This window comes from Acartia tonsa, chromosome 10 (assembly GCF_053477335.1).
Source record: "Acartia tonsa isolate MP-2025a chromosome 10, ASM5347733v1, whole genome shotgun sequence".
Taxonomy (NCBI): Eukaryota; Metazoa; Arthropoda; class Copepoda; order Calanoida; family Acartiidae; genus Acartia; species Acartia tonsa.
The window spans coordinates 16,937,151-16,960,569 of NC_137269.1; the positions used below are offsets into that span (position 1 = coordinate 16,937,151).

Genomic DNA, 23,419 nt, shown 5'->3' on the forward strand with positions numbered 1-23,419 from the left:
TTATGCATTATTTTAATGCCCTATTGTGATCTATAAAATGACCACTTCTGGTCTAGAACCTGAGTGAAGATAGGTTTATGGAAGAAAAAATGTAAATAAATATAAATTCAGTTTTAATTCAAGTATATTAATATCTGAAGAAATGGTTGATATCATGTTTATTGTAATTAGCCCTTTTATCGATTCTGACTAAAGACATGTTAATGACCTTTCTTATGCCTTTCTTAAAGATCAATATTGCTCGGTACAGTGCACATTTGCTATGGATTACACATATTTGACATAGGAGCAATAGGTACAAAAATAAACATTTATTTATTAATCAGTTATTTCTTCAAAATTAACGAAAACGGAAGCTTAGTATGCTTAAATCGCTGGTTGTCTAGATTGCATAGATTTTATTAACTTTTACATATAAATGGGAGGGGACATTGCATTCATAGTTCCCAAATTTTTACAATCACACTTTCTCATCGTTGCATTGGCCTAAAACGTTGGTTGGGTACTTTTAAAATAAAATCCTAATTATGTTAATCTACAGAAGAGATAATTTGATAATCATCATTGGTATGTACATTACAGTCAATTGCCTTCGTTTTTTTTTGTAATAATTATAAATATCTTATTCTGGTCTAGACTAAAACTGACCAAGATTATAAAAATTGTATAATAAATAAAGAATACATTAACCTTTAGAGTCAGTAATGTTGTTCTAATTTTTGGTAAATTTAATAGTTATTTCTCGTATCGTATTATAAACGGCTTTCCGCGGATATAGAATGTACAATTATAAGATTAAAACTAGTTTTTTAGCCCCGTGGTGCCGAAGGCACCGGCTAAAAAACTGGTTTTAATCTTATGATTGTAAATTTCTATATTCGTAGAAAACTGGATATAATACGATGCTAGACATAGTTTTTTCGTATTCATGAGAACCGGTTCCTATCCACCGGATTTAAATGAATACGAGAAAATGAATTTACGAACTTATACATACCTTTAAAGAATCAAACATCTATCTATTAATTTAAAGATACTAGTGGATGCGCCCCTTGCATCTAGGGGAAAGGAACGGCAGAAAAATTGCTTTACACTTAAAATAGCCTAAAACCAACCCGGGATCTGTATAATGCTTCCCCTAACTTAATCGGTTCAGTAGTTATTGAAATCATAAGCTACAGATAATAAAACCTTACTATTATAAGATAGGATAACTAGTTCTATGTTCATATTGCTTAACAGTAGGAAAGACGCTCAAAAATAATCTATACTGGAAATTTCCCAAATAAAATATTAGTATTATGTTAAAATTGTTATCGTAGACGCATAAACGCAATGTAAATAATTTAAATTTAATGAACAATAGAGAAAACTAACAAGATATACAGATTTTTAGTATACAAAATCATCTCAGATTTTAATTTGACTATATTTGGGTGAACACTTTTTATTTTTTGAAACTGCTAACTAAAAGGTGACAAATAAACAAGGATGACAACATCCATAAAAGCGAAGCTCTGAAACGTTAGGGCAAATGAACATTAACGCATGAGTAGAGTGTCCGAACTGAATAATCCGAATATAAATATATTAAAGGGCAACAAAATTGTAAGTAGATCTGTTGAAAAATTGCATAAATGCAGGATATTGTTTAAGGACATACTTACATTTTAAGGACTTGAATATAGAGATGCTTCACTTATAACAATGTACTTTGTTGTCTTAGGAATCAATATTCCAAAAATCAGACCAATCGGATACTTTTATTACATAAAAAATTGTTGTTAAAAAAAGTTAAAAAGCAACATGTTTTAAATGGACGGACGGACTGACCGACCCTAATTATAGAAAAGCTTCGCTTTTAAAATATGTTTTATTAATACAAACTATTGATCATCATAAATTGAATTAAAGAAAAGCCAAGTTCAGTCAACCATCTTTGGAATGTTTATTAGTTTATCATACGATATAGAAAATGCAATATTTTAGCCAATGAAATCTGAGATGAAGTCTTAAAAAACTTTTGCCTCACTAAAATCAGTGAGACTCGCTAAAAATTTAGAGGAGATACTTTTGCCTCATCAAAATTTTAGTGGAGCAAACTGATTTAGTTTTTTTTTAAGAATTCACCTCTAAAAGGAACTCTATTTGTCTCTTATGATGTCAATATCTATTGGACCTATCAAATTATACTTTTTAGGAAATCTTAACTTTTTAGGAATTTCTTGGGCAGGTCTTTATTGTTTTCCAATTCCTTCACACGTATTTTTCCTTGCATCCCAGCCATTCCCCCCTCCCCTCCTCATATTTTAAGACGATACTTGCTATTTATAAAAAGTTGATTCTGGGTTGTTTTTGAAAAACACTACAATATGTAAATTAGAACCACAACTTTTTGTAACATTGATTTCACATAACTTCCGTATAATGTGTTCTTGCACTTCTACCAATAATTTGCTGCACAATTTTCTTGATTTTATTTAAGACAAATGTATGTTCTTTTATTTTCATGTTTTGTACAAAAACCCTGGGCTAACAAAAATTAATTTTATGATTTTAATTTTAATATTCGTGGAAAATTTTAAAAATCGATGGTGTACATGATTTTTTAGTTTGTCTGAGAATCGGTTGTAATTCATCGGATATTAATCGGTTTTGAAGCCATACTGGAAATTACATATTCAGAATTTATAAAATATTATTGTTTTGGATTAGTTAAGTTTTTGTTAGAAAATATTAAAGTTCAAGTTAAGAATAATAAGCTAAAATACAAGGATTTTTAAAGACATATCTAAACCCTGTATATAAAGAAGGGTGTAATCACGAATCCGGCTTTTCCGAGCAAAAGAAAGCAAATGAACCAAAAAGAAAAAAAGCTGTAATAATGATAATTCTATTAAAGTCCCAAATTTAATTATATTGTACCCGTCTTTACTACGCTCTTGTAATCAGAAAATAGGAAAAAAACTGTCTCTAATATTATACGGTCATGTTTCTGAACCTCAAAACTGCAAAATTTGTGGGACTAATATTATATGTGTAGTTTAGAATGGTATGTTGATGGGAAAATATTATGGAATGTTCCCACGCAACTATTTCTATCTATACTATTTTCATTTTCAGTAGTGCAGCTACTCTATACACCTCATGCCTCCCTATAATAATAAGTACTCATGTTTGTCCGAAATTCAATTTAGACCTAAAGAACATTACTAATTGGCTTTGAAAACTTATTATGCAAATGTTAGAAAAAAGCTTTGTCAAATTTGGATGTAATCATCTTTGTTACTTCCAAAGTAAATGTTTTCATTTTGTTTCAATGATACATTTATAGAATTAATGCCATGCACGCACTTCTTGCTTTATGCCTGTATTAGTATAATTATCATTTAGATCAGACCCTATTACATTTCTTAGGCTAGCCTATCCTATCCTAGAAGTTCGGTTTTCTAAACCTTTTATAGTCTTATATCTATGAAAGGTTTAGGAAACTCTAACCATTAGGCTATCCTAAGATTGTCTTCAGACTTTCATCGGGAACAGTTATCTAAAGAGTTACCAAATACAAGAAAATATGAAGATTGGAGTTTAGATTAATTAGTCTTACTTGTACCTTAATTTTCCGTATACTATAGGTGCATTACAAATTTAAATGAAATTTGACTTACATCAGCAACTTTTTTATTTGTAATTTACAATATTTTTTTTTTCGAAACCGTTCCTTTAAATTACTATTAATACTAAAATATTTTTTAGGTATGTATTTTTTCTGTCATAATACACTGTGATTTAAAAAGATCATAAAATGAGCAGAGGAAGAAGCACCTTAGAATGCCTAATAAAAATAACCACATGCAATATAAATGACCAATGAGAGGCCAGTATACTTTTTACCATTTGTCAATATAAATGAAAAATGGCCTTTCATTGGTCATTTGTATGGTATGACGTCGTTTTTCATTTGATGGCACTACTGTACTAAGCTGCTACGAGAGGAAATAAGCTTTACTTTTATTTTCTGGAGTTTTTGAAGACTTTAATAGACTTTACCACTCGCTTATAAATATCAAGGCGTTGTTATTATATTTTTGACATGGTAAACTTAATTGTTTTTTATTCTTTTATTTTTATAACAATAAACAGGAAAGATATTTCATTCTTTCTTTCTTTTTTTGTGATGATTTTTTTATAATAAAAAATAGATCTAGTTTATAATAAGGGTAATATTACAAAAGGCATTTTGACATCTATTATATATTTGTGTCAAAAACATGAACTAATTCAAAGTACAAAATGATTTATATGTGATATACTTTGTAGGGAAGGTTATTTTTTTCTATTACGTTTAAACATGGTGTTTCTTTTTCCATAACTCCAGGGATCTAAAGGGATAAGACAATGGTCAATAAGTTGTACATCTCCAATGATGATACACAAAAATAACCCCCTTTGTAGAATAAAATTTGTGAATAAAACGTTTGGACACTCAACTTAATAAAACAACTAAACAAAATGCAACAAAGTTTCCAAATTTGTGAAGACAATGAATAAGAAAACGTTGTTATAAAACTTTGAAGACTAGTGTAATAAAGAGCATATTGTCTTTCTGTCTCTGCAAGACTTTTTATTACCAACCTTGTTTTTGTTTGTAAAATAAAAAGTATGCGAATTTAAATTCGTGGGTTAATAAAATTGAGATTAGGGTCAGATTCTGGGTGATATTACATTAGAGTTATGATAGATATTGAGACTTGTATAATTTAGAACTACCACGGAGTGAGGGGAAGGTGGAAATTATTTTGAATCCTTTTTTATTCTTCATGAGTTTCAAACCGAAGTTATTTCAAATTTAATCTTTATAGGGCAGTACGATGTATGTATAAAGTAACAGTGCCAAAATTTTTCCATTGATGATTTTAATCTACACAAGGGGTAATTTTATTTATCATAATTGATCGTCCATTGCCTATTCTATTATATTTGTTTGCCAGAGTAGGTCAATGGGAAATTAATTAATCTTACAATAAAAAAAATAAAAATATTTTCTTTGTGACTAAAATTTATTTTGTATATATCAATGTTCCCAATGATGTTTTGCCTTAAAATTTAAAATAAAATTTTAAATGAAAGAGGTTACAATTGCCTAGAGGCAAGGGGCGCAAACTCTAGTAATAATAAAAGAGATAATAAGATACATTTGAATTTTGTACAGTTTCCAAACAATAAGGAATTATACAATACACACGTGATATAACTTATTCGATAAATACCAGCTACATAATACTACATTTACACATTGTAATTTTACTAAGATGTAATTTAATTTTCAATAATGGCCAATTTTGTTCTACCTTTCCTTATAGAATAAACCTACTGCTAAAATAGACTGAAACCTTACCAGGGACAATTAAAAGCTTCTTTTTATAATTTTAATTACTATGGTATAAAAACAAGGATGACAACATCCATTAATAGCGAAGCTTAAAAATTATAAATGGATATCGGGAAAAAATTTACTATAGATCAGTGTCATACAATAATCATTAAACTTGATAAAATAGGGAAAATACGAGGTCTTTACAGTCACGCAACCTTTGAATCACGAAAACTTAAAATCTATAAATCGATCTATCACCGCAATTAGAGGACAAATCTTAATGAAACTTGATGGAAATATGTAGAATATAAGCATATTCAATCCCTGATAATTTCAGCCATCAATCCTGAATAGGAATAGAGAAAATCACAAAAACCTAAAAATCTAGTAATCGATCTAGCACCCCAATTGATAAACAAAATTTAATAAAACTTTGTAAAAATATTTTGAATGTATAATAGATTAATCTCTAAAAGTTTCAGCCTTTTATCTTGAATAGGAATTGAGAAAATCACAAAAACTTGAAAATCTAGAAATCGATCTAAAACCCCAAGTAACAGACAGATGGTTAAATATCAAAAGATTCTTCACTAAAAATTTCAGCTGTTTATCTTGAATAGGAGCCGAGAAAATCACGTTTTCCCCATAGCGTTACGGACTGACTGACAGACAGACTAAAGGACAAAGTGAATTATAGAGTAGCTTCGCTATTAAAAAGGTAAGTACACATGTTTAATCTGGGTGTACATATCCTATAAGTCTGCAATTTGTATCATATTTACTTTATAATTGTTACTTTATTTGAGACTATCGGCTACGCACATAGAGGCCTCTAGAGCCCTTGATCTCTTCACTCTTTACTCTTGGTAGCTTCACTGTAAAGAGGAACCAAATCAGTTCAGCGGTTAGCAAGATCCTTTTACTTTATTACAAGGATTTCAAATGTGATTATTTCTTATGGACCAGAGAAATTAGTAAAGTTGTAATGTGTTTATCTACTACACAATAAAACAATGTACTAAGTCTCAGTTCATTGCAAATCACTTAAATATTTCAAATCAATAATTTGTAGTTGAATTAGTCAATTACCACATTAAAACAGCAAGATTTTAAATAATAAAGAGATAGAAAGGAAATAAGTTTCATGAACATTCATTTATAGAATCTGTACTAAAATAGTTGGATGTTTGTTTAGCAGTGTTTATATTTTATCTAAAATAGTTTTTTTATTTGGGCTTCTCATTTGTTATGAACAGTATTTAGCTATTTTGTGGAGGAGTAGATTAATTCTAAAACAAAGAAATGGCTCCAAATAAGCTTTATAATACAATTACTTTATGAAATAAGTTAAACTTGAATGTAGAATGTAATAATTATTGTATTCTAATTCAATAAGTCCGTAAAAGTTGTTGTTCATTCAAGTATCAATTTGTTCACAAAATTACCAATCAAACTATTTTTAAAGTTATTTCAAAACATTGTACAGTGCATTTTAATTTATAAAATCAAAATAAATTAATGATAGAGAAGTTATGCTTGTGTAATAATATTTTTTATAGTGGAAACAAAAATGTTCGATATCATTATAACAATTATGTTAATTATTTTAAAAGTAAACTGTACAGATAACTAAACTAAAATTATCAACCGATGTTGAAATGTTGAAAACAAAATTTAAAAAATAATGTATAACTCGTTTATACATTCAATTTTTGATTTCTTGTAAGTTTGAAGTTTTTTAGCTAGTAGTAAATATTGAGATGAAAAAACACCTAGGAAACTGTGTACACATTCGGAAATCAAATTTCAGTTCATCGATAAAATTGCCAATTAATAATTAGACACGGTCAGGTCTTAAATTTAATCAATAAAAATAAATAATTTAATTGACATTAACATTAATATACTGCTATTGTTTCTAAATAACAATTTCAATCCCAATACTTATGCAATGCCAGTTGTATGAAAATTTAATGTAGGTGGCAATGCCTTGACCCTGTAGGTTTATTGCATTACAAACCCATTTGTTCCTAGCTAAAAATTACGATTAAAATCAAATATTAGATCAATAGGATAATTCGACTATGTTGACAAAATGAAGGCACTGGTAATGCATAAAAAGGAGGAATGAGAAACTGTCCCAATTTTGTATAACTTTTACGGAACAAGTTTCAATTACGTCATATTTTTCTTTCCCGAAAAAGGGAGGGGGGGAAGAAAATCTCTTCCAAAGAGATGGGGAAAACCCCCTTTTCTCCCATCTCTTTTTTCTTCCCCCCTTCCCTTTTTTTTCTTTCCCCCTTCTCTTTTTCGGGAAAGAAAAATATGACGTAATTGGAACTTGTTCCGTAAAAGTTATACAAAATTGGGACAGTTTCTCATTCCTCCATAAAAAGTTGTAAAAATTCCCAAATCGTGCCTTTTTGTTGTTTGTATCTTCAAACAAAGTTTAATGCCAGTAACCAGGTATCGAAAGGGGTAAGACAATGACCTATAAATTGATGTACATATCCAATGGTGATACACAAATTACCCCTTATTTATTAAAATTACTGGTTGAAACGTTTGAACGTAATGAGCCAATCAATCAAAATTTACTAAAGCACCCAAAGTTGTTAAGCCAACGAATATGAAAACCATTTGATAAAACTTTGGGAACTATTGTAATAAACAGCCCATTGTCCTCTCCCTCTCTGGCCAGTAACGCTATTCTATACGAACGGATATTCTATAGTAATAGAGTATCTGTGCTTCTAAAAAATGACTGGGTAGCCTGGTTACAATTACTTCTACTTTATGGGCGGAAACACTTTGTTAACTTAATCATTTAAACTTCAGAAAGTGTTTTTACAAAACAAATTAATGGACTACATAAAAATAGCCAATTTACTAAGACCATACCTTAAAAAATTGCAATGAATATGGGGGTGAGCATATTTTACAAAAATGTTAAAATTATAATTTGAATAATGTTATCTTTATGTAAAACTAGCAGAATGTCTGTCTGTCTTGTGTAAAGCGAATAATCTTGCTTATAACTTATCTGTTATGGTTCTTCTTTACAGTAGAGCTTCTTGTAGACATAAAAAAAATAAAATAAAATTGGAAGTTGAGGGTATATCTATAACCTCAGGATTCCTTAGAGGCCTCCATGGGTGTAGCCGCTAGTATGTTATTAAATTACCAGCAACGAATTTAATCTATGTATCATTGAATAAACATTGTATGTAATCTTCCCCGATTCCTTCCTTTATTCGAAAGTGTTTATGCAAAACTGAAAACATTACAAAATATAAAAAAATGTCCAATCTTAATATAAACTTTTTTAAGGTCAAAATTTTTGTTTAAACATGACGATTAATAATGTTAATTTTGATCTTAATAATTCAATTTTTGAATTTAGATTTTGGGCTTATTATGATTTTAAAATATATTTGATTTAACAAATTTTAAGGTAAATTTTTGGTACAGTTTTCAGGAAAATGTTTCAAAAACCCAAATTTGATAAAATTTGATGGATTTTAAAGGTCACTAATATTGCAATATCACAATGCGGTAACTAACTAAACATTAAATTTTGCTTTGTGATTTATTGTTAACCAAAGACTAGGTAACTTTCATTCCAATGAGGAAATCATGAACTAAGCTAATACAAGAGATTCATATGTAGAATGATTTAACCCGTTGATTCATATAGCGGCAGAGCTCCTTGCATAAAGGAGCTCTGTATTCAAAGGAGTAAGGAAAGTTGAAAATAGCCATAATTAGATATAAAAATTGAATAGCCTAAAACCGTCCTGGGACCAATAAGAAGCTTTCATAATATAGAGAACTCAATCGGTTCTGCAGTTATCGATTTTTTAAGCTACAGACAAAAAAACCTTACAGTAGGATATTTAGTAAATTCCATATTCTCTACGTAGAAACTTACATTATCTGAAAATATTTTTGATAAAAATCTTATTTTGTTGTCCGTATTTGCACAGTAAAGATTTCAACCCTTTCCTCCCTATATTGACATTCTTTACAACTAAAATCTATAATAAACCAAACAACTTTTTATTGTTAATTAAATATTGGTTCAAACACATTTGTCAATATAGGTTTAGTTTTAATTAAGGCTTATTTAACAAGGATGTCCAAATTTGTTCTTATGAACAACAATTTCAAATTATAAAAGTATGATTCTGTGACCCAATGAACTTCTGATCAAGTTAATACTCTCACTGACTATACCTAATCATTACAGGAATGTTTTACCCATAATATATGTAGAGCAGATTTGCTTGTAATAATGAAATAAACAACACTTAATATAAAGCCTAATTTATTTTATTTTATGCACGATAATACATAACTTATAACCAGACCACGTATTTTTATATTGTTTTTGTTTATATAAATGAAATAGGTATGTTATGCCAAATACAAATTCTCACACAGAAAATTATATTTTCATAGGTCAATTTTGTTCAGATTAATTATAATAAATTAGTTAAAAAAACAAATAGTCTCTCATAATAAATAGATTACATAGTTTTTTATTCAATAAGAGTAGAACAATCTTAGAAATGTTTCTATAGCCTTAATCACAAATTAAATATCTGTTTATAATTCATTATTTATCGAACATAATTTTAGATGCTTTATAAAGGACAGTCTTTTTATTCTAGGAATGCTAGAATTAGCATATCGAATTGAAACTTAGAATTTTATTGTTGATTTCTGTATCTGTTAGGCTACTCTATAATCATGTATATTTTAGATCTGATAATTTTCAGCTGCGCTACTAAAATACAAAATGTTTCTAGTTGATTGTAAAAAAATTTTTAAAAAACTAAGGAAATACAACTACTTATAAATACATTGTGTTTTTTGTGTCAACAATATTACTAATTATCTATAATACCAAGTTGAACGATGTTTGTTTGTCTGTCTGTCTGTTTGTTTGTTTGTCTGTCTGTCTGTCTGTTTGTTTGTCTGTCTGTTTGTTTGTCTGTTGTTTGTTTGTATCGAAGGATCTCGCTAACCGCTGAACCGATCGGGTTCTCCTTTACAGGGTAGCTTCTTATAGGTGCCGGGAATGTTTATAACTATTTTCTTGGGGGGTGGGACACCCCTAACCCGCCAAAAAATGAAAAATATCCCCCCCCAAAAAAAAAAAAAATTTTTAAATCTAAACAATAAAAAATTAGTTTGATAAAAACCTCTTGGGGCAAAGCCCCTAGAGGCTAGGGGCGAAGCTAGTAACATATAATTTAGCAAACAACCAAATGTTTAAACAAAAACAATTCAAGGGTATGTCTAAGAATAGTATGTACTTCAATTTTATGTATACAAAAAATATGTTTTTGTTGCTTTAAGTTAGGATTTGAAAAAAAATTATAAAGGTATTATTTTATATAAGAGTCTTTGTCCTGTATGATTAAGAATTTCTTTTGGGTTTTGTTTTGGTCCGTGGGAGAAGTTGAAGAGTTTAAAAAACGTAATCTTCCTGCAATTATTTAAAAACTGTTCACTTAAGGGGTTGACACACGCCCTTTTAGATATTTCAAAACCTAACATAGTTAAATCTAAATAATATAAAATTTGTAAATACTTTTCGAATACGTTTTAAAATTGAACATAATTGCTAATGGCGAATGTCAGAAAACATTATATATCAAAACTAATTTTAGTCACTTTAAATACACAAGAAAAAAAGTGCTTAGTGTATTTTTTACACTTATTTCCTGCCATTAGTCTGTAGCAATATTTAGTAAAAAGCAAAGCTATTCTATCATCAGGATTTATATGTAATTACCGAATAGCTTTAATATAAGCATTTTATAATAATTCTACTGATTTTGAACATAAGAATTTCTCAAGGATGTTCAGTTCATCTAACTGCTTCTTATCAAGCATACTCCATTTAAGGCAATCAAACACTCTTTTTTTCAAAATGAAAGCGTTAGATCTCTATTTTTTTTATTTTATTTGTCCGATTGTCTCTTTTGTTGAGCCTTACATTTATGGATGTTATCATGCTTGTATTTTATCAGATTATCATAGATTTGAATCTTGTAATGTTTGCTTAAAACTGAACTTGTTGTTTCTTCTCATAAATTTACGAAGGCGAAATATAGGGTTCAAAATAGTAGCGTGCCCGCTTACCGTCGGGGAGATGTCGGGTTCGAGTCTGGAACACGCCGCTTTCTTTATACTAGAAGAAACGTTTAAAATGTACATGCTGCTGCTATATCTGTATTCATGATCTACATGACAATAATAGCTATAGTATGAGAAATTTCTTGTCCCGTAAAAAGGTGTAACTCATTGAAATGCAAAGTTTGGAATTCCAGACATAGGTTTTACAATTAAAGGGTTGGTTGTCTGTTGTCATTACTACTTAACCTAATATCTTTGGGTGATAAAGCAACATGTTCAGTCCATATCGCGAGTTTATAGGTAATTAGTGGGTTCAATATTACAAATATGATTTAGGAGTCAAACTTGCTGAATATCTGTCCAAGTCCTTGAAAATTCTGAAAATTGAATTATATGACATATAACAGTTAATACAAAAAGACTTTACTGAAATATTTAGTTCAGAAAACTTAAACTTTAAACTTTTATCTTTAATTTCAAGTTTTGGCATAAACACTTTTTGGATTAATTTAAAATCAAATAATTAAAAGTAGCATCTGTTTTCGATGATTTTAGGTTAGACGTCACACAACTGATTTAGTAGAAACTTCATCATAGCTAAAGACCCTTAAATATTTCCATTCTGTTGCTATGCCAGATGTGTTTTTTGATTAACATTTCTATTTAAAAGATACAGCATCAATTAGTAAAATGACTCTCTAATCCCCATAATCCATCAAGAGGACACAAAATGAAAAAAACCCAAAGAATTGCATTAAACATTTGTAAAAATATTGTTTCAACTTCTAAGAATTTCTGCAAATACATATTTCACAAAGTGAACATTTCCCAACTTTAAACCTTCTGTATTCTGGTTCAAGGTACTTTTTCGGGCTAGCTCTTTACCATAAAACAATTCTAACCCCTGTCCAGAATTGATAAAATGCTTTGCTGAAAATCATTAAACTGAACAATTCAGCCGTTTTAGATATTTATGAAGATTAATACAAAATACAAAACAGTAATTAATTCTATTTATTTGAGATTGACAAATGATGAAGTTTAAGTTAAGCTAAGCTTATTATTAACTCTATGAATTGGGAATAGTTATTTATCGCATCGTATTGTAGACAGCTTTCCTCGGATATTGAAAAAGTACAAGATTAAGAATAGTTTTGTTAGGCTCGAGGGGCCGAACTCTAACAAAACTGGTATTAATTTTATGATTTTATTTTAATATTCGTGGAAAATTGTCTTTAGTACGATTCGATACATGATTTTTAAGTATAGTTAAGGACCGGTTTTTATCTAGATGATATTAATCGAAGCCACACTGGTAAATATAAACAAAAGCTTAAAATTTATAGAAAGTATCCTTTTACTTATTTGTAAAGGGAATCTTTTCTAAAATTAGGATCGGTCCATCTGGTACTTTTACAATATTGTAAAATTATGAATTTTTTGCTTGAATCTAAAATTGCTCCTTTTCTATCTAAAGCTAAAGTGTATTTTATCTGTAAAAGGAACCGTAAACAACGCAAATTCTTGCTTTTTTTCAATTGAACACATTGGATTGGACGAATTGTTGCATAAATATGGTCATACCACTACAGTTTCAAAATATGTACAACAAACCAAAAATGTATAACAACAACATATACTCAAACTGTTGTTTCATGCATTCGTTTCATGTAAGTGTATGTTACAAATTGTATGTACACAGACAAAAGAATAAAATCATAAAAATGATAAAAAGGATAAACATAAACCAAGGAAGACAAGATCCATAGAAGCTAATTTCTAAAATCAGACGATAGGGGAAACGAACATAAACACTTGTAGAGTGTAAGAACTAAAAATCAGAATATATCTGAATTTTTAAGTCTAAACCAGAATGTATACAAGTTTGTTTCAAAATTACTTTATTACGGAATATTGTTAAGGACATACTCATATAGGGACCCTAAAACCAAACAATCACATAGCCAGTAGTTTTATCCTAAACAAACACACAGGCATCACAATATCTCTCATTGTTTTTCTTAAATGATATATCTATTAATAAGAAGGAAAAAAGTGTGAAATTATTTGTTCCTATTAGCACTTTGATCGTTATGAATGTTATAAACTTAAACACTTCATTTTTTCAATATGTTATCTATAATTTTATGATTTACTGTTAATCATTTTCATAGAGTAACAACAATAAAAACTTACATGATTCCAAATCCAAAAAGAAAAAATATTTTCCTAATTTCCCCTAAAATAATTAATGACCATTTTATTAGAGTATGCGAAAATATAGTGCAACATCCATGTAATCATAATCATATATCGATTCTGTTTAAATATATTTACTTATTTGTATATGTTACTCTATGGTTAGGAATGTGTAATCGTTTTGTTTTACCTTCTTTAAATCTTTAGTAATCATTTCTAAACATTTAAAAGAATGATTTTGTTATATAAGATAAACCTTGTTAAGAAACTTAATAAGCCAATATGGTGGTTTAGAACATACCAATCAAAAAAGTTCATTTGATTTTCTAAAGCAAATTCATAAAATTTAGAATTTTTTTAGTTGCAGAATATGTATTTTTCACTCATATGTATTTTTTCCATTGACATATCTCTAGGTCCTGTGTTATTATAGTATTGTTAAACCAAATGCTTCTAGGCCTAACAGGCTAACATTGTTCATAGTCTCAGCAGAAAATATTTATTTTTAATTTATATTTTACTATTGGGTCTCCCTAAACTATGTTTCTTATTAATATTCCCCCTCCCTCTCCTCAAGAAAAAAAATCCTTCATCAGGACAGACAAACATACATTTATTTTTGATAACTTAGTAAGCTACTTATAGATGAAATCACATGTACTATTTAGTGAATAGTAGGGTCTTTTCTACTTCCTTTAAATTACAATTTGTTTCTTTTAATTGCTTTCTGATGGACAAAATTGCCCTTGTTATAAAGCAGTTTTTTTTGTTTTGTGCTCTATATCCCTATTTTTTTTAGATTACTTGTCCACATTTGTGGATGCGATATAATCAAAATTTTTGACATTCCACTTGGCACTGCGTCCACCCGTAGTAAATCTAACTGTCAACTGTCAAATTTCAGAATTTTATTTCTGATAAAATGACCCTTTTATGACCTGAAATCTTGGATAAATATTAGTGAAGGGTCTGGTAGCCTAATAAAAATATTGTTTATACGAAAACAGTCAGACATTAAAAATCTAAAATTTCTTAAATAAAAATATAAGTAAACTAGCAGCTACGCCTTTAGAGACATTTTAGAAAATTAAGGGCAAGGGGTGGTGTCAACCCACCACATTACATTTTATTTTAAAATCGAAAAGTAAAAAACAAAACTGTAAGCGAGATATTATGGTAAAGATAGACATCCTACCACTTTATATAAGGATAACAAGACAGACAGTAAAATTATTTTTCAGAATACCCAGGGAGGGAGGGGACATTGGGCTGTTTATTACACCAGTTCCCAAAGTTTCGTAAAAATGTTTTCATAAGTATTGGGTTAACAACTTTTATTGAATTTTGATTGGTTGGTTTATTTGGTTGAGTGTCTAAACGTTTCAACCACTAATCGTGATCTACAGAAGGAATAAATTTGTGTATCTTCATTGGGGATGTACAAAATTAATCGGCCATTGTCTTATCTTTTTAGATCCCTGAGAATACCCTCTCTCTATAATGGTATTGCGCGCAAGATTAAAGTGAAAGAGTTAAAAATAACTGCATATTTAAATGTTTCTAAACTTGTTGCTATTACGTTGTAAAACTATCTTGGACATTTTTTCTAAATCTTTTTTATTGCAGCTATGTCTACAAATATGTATTACTGCAAATTTAACTTTATTGAGATTAATTTAGCAATTTTAGTTACATAATTAGAAGAGAAATCATTATGGATTAAAACTGGATTAGGCCTGACTCTGAGCCATACTGAAAAATCATGTATCGTATCGTGTTATAGAAAACTGTTCTTGAATAATAAGATAAAAACCATAATAAATAAATGGAAAAAAAACTAACTATTAGCTATCAAACTTTCAATCAAATATGTTTGAATTCAATAACCTTCCACAATTAAAATAGAATTGTTATACATCTTAAATTAAACTTTGGTTAAATAGTTGATTTGATATAATTTGAGCGGTGCAATAACTTGGCTAAATTTTGATATTTTGACATAATAATTATCTGTAATACAGACCAGACTAATGCAATTTAAAGGTTCATTAAGCTTCTACATTTTATAACATCAATATTTTATTTAAAATGAGAGTAATTCATAGCAGAGAGAGAGAGGACAATAGACAATTATTACACTAGTCCACAAGGTTTTAAGATAACGTTTTTTTGATAGCTGGCTTAACAACTTTGGGGACTTTTTTGTTTGGTTGGTTCAATAAGTTGAGTGTTTAAGCTTTTCTAAAATTAATTGTAATCTAAAGAACGGGTAATTTTGTGTATCAATATTGGGGATGTACATCAATTTATCGGTCATTGTCTTATCCCTTTTGATCCCTAAACTCATAGATTAGATAAAAACCGTGCAGAAATTTTAAATGATTGAATATTGAAGACAGACCCTAGTTTTAGAATAGTAAAGTTGTGATCAAAGAATAAGATGACATCCATAAGCAAAAGTATAAAAAAAAACAATACAATTTAATTCTTGATTTTTGAATATGCTTCATAAAGATAAGAATAATTCTAGTTTGAATAATATATATTCATTATATTAAGAATTTCTAATGAACTCAGTTGATTTTGATAATTTAAAGCCATCGATGCGTGTTCATTATGTAATTAATGTTAGTAGGATCTCACTTTTAGCTCTGTTTATATTAAATGTAATTGTCATTTTGTTCGGCCATTAACCAAAATGTATATAATTCTGGTTATTGGTTGTTTTGAAAAAAAAATGTATTTTTATATTTGATTTAGGTTAGGTTAAAAGAGGTTAGAATAGTCCCGTAGGGATAGGCCTCGCTGAAGCTTTAAATAAGTTTTTTTTTACAAAATTAAAAATTGGAGGGATGCGTTTGTAGTCAATAAATAAGTTAAATACACTGATTCCACTGATTCACTGAAGTTCAAAAACAAATCAATTACAACGTGCTTATAAATTTCTATTAACTATTACTAATTACTTTGATTATCAGATTAACAAGTTAATTTTATCATTGGCTTACTCGTCTATCTTACAGTACATATTAACATAGTACAAATAATTTAAATATTTTAACATTTTAAACATTTAAAAATTCTTATTTTATGATATAAAGGTTTTTTGTCTGTAGTTTAAGATTTCGATAACTATTGAGCTGATTAAGTTCTTTACTTTAGGGAAGTTTTACATTTTTTAAATTTTAATTTTTGATGGTTTTAAGATATTTTTTTTTTTTTGCTTTCTCTATCTTTTCGAATATAGAGCCCCTAGATGCTGGGGAAGCAGCCTCTAGGCGATTATAACTATTATAACAATTTTAATTTCAATGATTAAGTAATTAAATCAAAGATTTTTCACGGTTCCCCCCCCCCCATACGCCCCCTTATTTTGAACAAATTTAAAAATAGGGGGAGGAGGGGTTAGTTTTTCGTTTGTCTAAAGCTGTATTACTAGAAAACCTATACCTTACTTGTCGAATTCAAATTTGAATATTAACAAGGATGACAACATCCATAAAAGCGAAGCACTGAAACCTGAAACGGTAGGACAAACGGACATTAACACTTCTATAGAGTCTGAACTGAATAATCAGAATATAAAAGTATAAGAGTCGAAGCAAAATTCTAAGTAAATTTGTTGAAAACTGCTTGATACTGGATAATGTTTATGGACATACTTACATTTTTAGGACTTGATTATAAAGTTGCTTCGCTTATTATATTGTTCTTTGTTGTCCCTGGAATCAATATATCAAAAATGAGATTAAACGGATAGTTAGATCACATATAAATTTGTTGTTAAAAAAGTAGAAAAATCGACATGTTTAAAATGGACGTACGGACATTCTGGTAATGATTATAGAGTTGCTACGCTCTCTAAATCGTATCTAACTATTACAGGAATCATCATGCAAAGTTTGAAATCGATAGGACAATTCTAACATGACTAAATTAACGAATAAAAGCTATCTATCTCGGACGGACCGACTAAATATTTCTTAGTGGTTAAATTCTTATTTGTAATCTATCTCACTCTTGTTTTTACAATGCAGAGAATATTACAAATGAGCAAATTCTCAAATTATACTTTAGTAAATTGTTCAAAAAGATTATGGGGGACTATTTCTTATCACAAACCACCCTAAGAAGGACACACTAACAATCAAATAGCCCCTGTTATCACTTGTAAACCAATAGTACGTTTTTATCATCTGTTGTTTCAGCTTTATTTGGTGACCAAAAGTTTGTGTAGGTTTGTCTGCGCTTCAAATATATGTTGTTAATTTAATTTGATTATAGGATTAAAATTCAAACATTTGACCTTAAAGATATTTCGTCAACCAGAAAATCAACATATGCAAATTGTAGTTAAGGATCAGAGACTAAGAATCTAATTTATAAATTGTTGCTTTTCCTAAAAGTGAATATCGAGCACTAACCCCCCCCCCCCTCCTCCCTCATTAAGTAAGTTGAAAATAGGGCAATTGGTATTTTTTTCATATGCAATCCCCTGCAGAGATACCCAGTACCCAATAAACCTTAGCCTATCCCCCCTTCCCCATTTATTTTTAATTTATTTAAAAATAATGGGGGATGGGGTTTCCTGTGCTCAACTTGGCACTTTTAAGGAAACCATCAAAAATTTCATAACATGTAGGACAAACACATTTAATATGGGTAAAAACAAATATATGCCCGTGTAATATGTATTAATTCCAAAGGAGGCGTTTAAAAATATCTAATTTTATTACAAAGTATAGAATTGTCAAATATTTTTTATTATTTCCGTCACTATCTGTAGAAAGTACAAAATGAAAGTCATAAAAATTATATTTATTTACTATTGATTAATATTTAATATAGAAAGAAAAATAATCAATGTTTGTGTGTTATAGACATTTAAAGTCTAATAGTATTTTAAAGATTTTATTCCTGTTAAAGAACTGTAGACGTGCATTACGATGGGACCTAATTATAATGTTTCTGTAGAAAAATTTCTACTTGTGAAAGATCTATGAACCCTGCAGGGTTTTTGTTTAAGGTTTAATTTAACCAACTTGGGTCCTTTCCTAACATTTATTTCTTTTTAAAAAATCTAATAATTATTTTTGTTTATTTCAGACTCCATGTGATACTGTTATGTTTATGCCTGCATCCCCCCGTATACACAGTCAGAGCTGAGGTGGGGGTGGGCAGGATTAAGGACCAGCCCCCACAGACAATAAACTGGGATGAGGTGGATGACCTGCCCCCCGAGTGGGACACCGGGCTCGATGACCTGCTCTCTGTGTCCACCACGTATTGGGAGCCCGGACTTGGACCAAGGAATCATTTTCTTTCTTTTCTAAAAAAATAAATTTTTACAGTGAAAATATTAAAAAACGTGAAAGAAGATTATTTTCTGTCTACATTTGTTTTCCATTTTGGTTCTTTAGTTGATTTCTAGTTCCTATGAATCCTATGATATAAAGTGGTAAGCTTTATGTGTCTGTGCTTATGGTTTTGATAACTACTGAATAGATTGAGTTCTCTATTTTAAAGAAGATTAATAAAGGTTCCAGTATGGTTTCAGGCTATTTCATTCTTATATTTAATCATTGAAGTTGTTTTTTGGTAAGGATGTTACCCTTTTCATATCCCTTTGAATATAGTGCCAATAGATTATAGGGGCGCAGTCGCTAGCATTATATGAAGTAATAATCTTTTTTTTTTGGAGCTTAAGATTAAAACTAATGAACCGATTGAGTTCTCAATTTTAGGGTGATCATTGGATGATTTTAGACTATTGTTTATTTAGATTTTAGTCTTAGAATGGTTTTTGTCTATTTTCTTCTCCATGTCTACCTTTAGAAACAGAGCTTTAAAACGCTAGGCGCGCAGCTGCTAGGATTATTAATAAATACATTATATTATATTATTGGTTTTGCTTCAATATCAATGAGAAACATCTTATTATTAAAAAATCACCAACTCAATAAAGCATAACATTCAAGTTGTACCAAATAACCTCGTAGGATGAAGAAGTACACTTTATGCCATAAAATCACGTGTGTATTTTTTTTAACATTAGATTAATACATATTCAATTTACTCATTTGAAAACATTTACATTTAAGTGAATTAAATAAAACACTCACGAGACTTAAAAATGAATCTTAAGATTAAAAATAAGGATATTTTTTGCCCTTTTACCTATGGTCTATTAGTCCCCTATGGATTAAAACATACTTTAAGTTTATTCACATTTTGATATAGCATTCATTTTAGTAGAATTACAAACAGGGAACCATATTTTATTTTATCCTTAAGTAAAGTATATTTGAAAGTATTTATGTGTTCGAGCAAAAAACTTTATTCAGCGAAAAATTTGATTCTAAAAATTACAAAGCAAATTAATCCGAAATACAATTTATTTGGTTTAAATGCTCAAATACATGGCAGTTTAAGTATTTTTTATTCAGAATAAAATGCTTTTATTTTTCAAGTTTTTTGGTTGTTTTCATAAAAACATTGACTATGCTTTACTGTATATTTGCTTGCTTGAACATTCACCCTAATATTTGTATTGTTTTATTTTACCCCAGGGATGAAGAGAAAGAATCATACAGATTTTAAAATTTTTTTTTACATATTACAGAAAGAGCTTTTCGAAATTAGAAGATATTTTTAAGTAATATATAGTCTTTTGGTTATTTGTTCGCGAAAGTCCTATTTGGAAATAGTGCCAGAAATTCGGCTATTTTAATCAATTTCAAAAATTGGTTGTTAGTGTAAAAAAAAAGATTTAAGTCGGAAGTGAAACTCATTTGAGTTTTGGTGACATAAAAACAAATGCATATAATTTTAAACAAGAAATACAACCATACACAATAAGATTAATCTATCCGAATACTTATTCTTGTGGCTGATTAACGCGGACATTTCCGACAACTGTACCGTGCTGCGTGAAGGCTCGCACCAAATTTGGTGTTTAAACATGCCCAAGCCATTTTTTTCCGCAACCGCAAATGAATAATAAAAGGGAGCAAACAAAATTTGCAGACAAATATTCTGCAAGTTGGATAGTGCCAAATATGGTGGCCAGACATTTTAGCAGAGTTTTTATTTGGGCAGCTATAATTATGCTATGTCCGCACGTCCGTCCGTTTGTAAACTGTACATTTATCATTTTACAATATTTTTTCTATGTAATAATATACAAATAATATAAAAAATTGATGGATTTGATTTGATAAACTTTCAACATATTTTTCTGTGTGAAATTTAATGACCTAATAACATGCTGAGGTAAAACTGTACAAAGGGTGGTAATCTAATTAGAATTCAAATATATTGAAATCAAATATCTAAACTCTTTTGATTGGTAAAATTTAAAATTATCTTTGGATTTACAGAAATTTCGGATGTAATTCTTAATTTGGGGGCAAATTTGTTGTTATATGGGTAAAATGTATTATATTTATTTTTCGGGGGGAATGTTTCCCCTCCCCCTTGAGTGTCTAATTGCGAACGTGTAACCAAATATTGAGTGGTATTTTTGTCAGAATTTTTTACATTAAACCTATCCATGTTATATTTAAAGGCAATTGCGCATTTATTGAATAGTTATTTGTTATTTTATAACAATTAAATAATAATTATCTATTTGTTTCTTAATGACTTTGCAATATTTTAAAACAATTACAGTTTTATTTTAATATTATCAAAAATATTCATTTGTTAAATTATTTTTAAGCGTAGCTTTTCTAAAATCAATCTGAAGTCCTTTACGGTTAACAGAATAAAAAACGCTATATTTGATTATTGATATTTTGTAAATAGATTAATTAAATGTTTTTGTTCAAACTTTAAATTTTCTAGCAACCTCATGTAACTATTATAAAGTCTATATTTGTTTATCATTATTGATATAAAAAGTTTAATCATTATTTGGGATGAATTTTAAATCTGAGATAAATAAGGATTAACGGATATGTAAATATATTAAAGTAATTTTTACTTTTCTTTAAATGTTTTTTGGAAGTTTTAAAGTCTTGATTGATATTTTGTTAATTTATTTCTTCTGTAAGATTTATTAATCTAATTAAAATAATTCGAATTAAGATTTTTGAGTCTAAAAGCTAAGTTTCTAGTACCTTTTACACAATAAGGTAGTAATATAAATGACTTTAAAACTAAATACTACTTTTTAGTAAGTAATAAAGCTAAAATCAAAGTCATACCCTATGTGATTTTCAATTATATATGCTAGATATAGGAAAATTAACATCAAAAAACATTTGAACTTAATTTTAGACGTCTCTCTATGAAACGTCGAAGTTCCTCGAAAAAAAGTTTTTTGTTTAAAGCTAAATATATTAGAAAATTGTTGTTCAGTATGAATTGTAGCTCAAAGTGTAGCTTAAAATATGTCTCGGTGTGGTTTTAGTCTATTTTGTGACCTCCCTCCGCCCCCCCCCCCATCCCTTGAGGGCTGGGGCGAAGGTATCTCTGAGGCCTTCGGAGTGGAACCACTAGTTTTATGTATAAATTGACAGTAAAAGTCGATAGTAAAAAATAAAGAAAATGACCTAACCTTCAGAATTCCAAGCCAGGGGGTGAGGCTAGCCCAGGAGAGAAAGGAGGAGGGTGGGGAGGTGAACCCCTCCGCCCGCCAGCTAAATGATCTGATGCACAAGGCTATGTATACGGTCAACCATATTCTATACAATCTGGAGAAAGAAAAAGGTAAGAAGAAAATTTTTATTTTAAATAATTTTAGATTTATTGGCCCAAATTCTATAACTTTTCATTAAGTCTTACTTATCAAAGTAAGGCTAAGTTATCCCTAACTCATATGCTAGCCTATCAAATTTTATAGGATTTGTCTTTTTTATACATTAGAAAAGTCATGACATCTTAGATGTTTCTGAATCTTAACTGAAAATTTAAATTATGTCAAAATTTAGCAACACTCATAAAATATTTAGGTTACCAATTGACTCTTTCACCAACTTTCATTGGGGAGCTTTACCAATCTTTGTCAATGAACTAACGAACCCTCCCTCCTACCCCATTTTAAATTTGTTGGAGAAAAAAGATGATTCTGACATTATCCCTAATGGGTTTTATCCATTAGGGGCTCTCCTTACCCTCACACAACATAACATAACCTAAAATTAATGCAACTTTTTTTAAAATGTGCGTTTAGAGCCATATGCAATATGAGGATAACTGCCAATTTTTTCATTGCTCTTGATGTACCTTTTTAGATATATCATTGTACATTTTGCATGGGTTAATAAGTTTAAATAAATTGTCTACCCTCTTTTTAATCTAAATATCGGTTTATGTATATGCTGCATTTTTATTTATTTAAACCATGCACCATTCATAGAATTAATTTTGTGTATCCTCTACATATTTAATAAAAAGTAGAATGATGCCTGCCTGTTGGTCCGTCTGGATAATCAAAGCACCGGTTGGTCTCTGTCAAAGTAAAATCCCATCACGTCTAGGGGCGGAGCCGCTAGTGTCTAAAATGTCATATTTATATATTTGTACACGATAAAAATTGTATATTTATTTAAAGCTATGCATTGGTCATTTTTTAACACTTGTACTTGAATTAATTTCTCATAAAACCGCAATCTTTTTAATCTTTTATAAAATTCCTTTAAACTGATCAACCATGGATTCTGCGTCATTTCTAGTATTGCAGATAATTATTCT

At 29.2% G+C, this 23,419-nt stretch overlaps 1 protein-coding gene across 1 annotated transcript in view; it reads left to right on the plus strand.

Annotated features, from left to right (window-relative positions):
- Window positions 1–23,419, plus strand: part of LOC145329551 (uncharacterized) — a 151,614-nt gene that overhangs the window by 15,737 nt on the left and 112,458 nt on the right. The window contains exons 2-3 of the mRNA XM_080173823.1: window positions 18,830–19,031; window positions 22,288–22,435. Coding sequence (XP_080029949.1) covers window positions 18,830–19,031; window positions 22,288–22,435 — 350 coding nt within the window. The remainder of the gene's footprint in view (window positions 1–18,829; window positions 19,032–22,287; window positions 22,436–23,419) is intronic.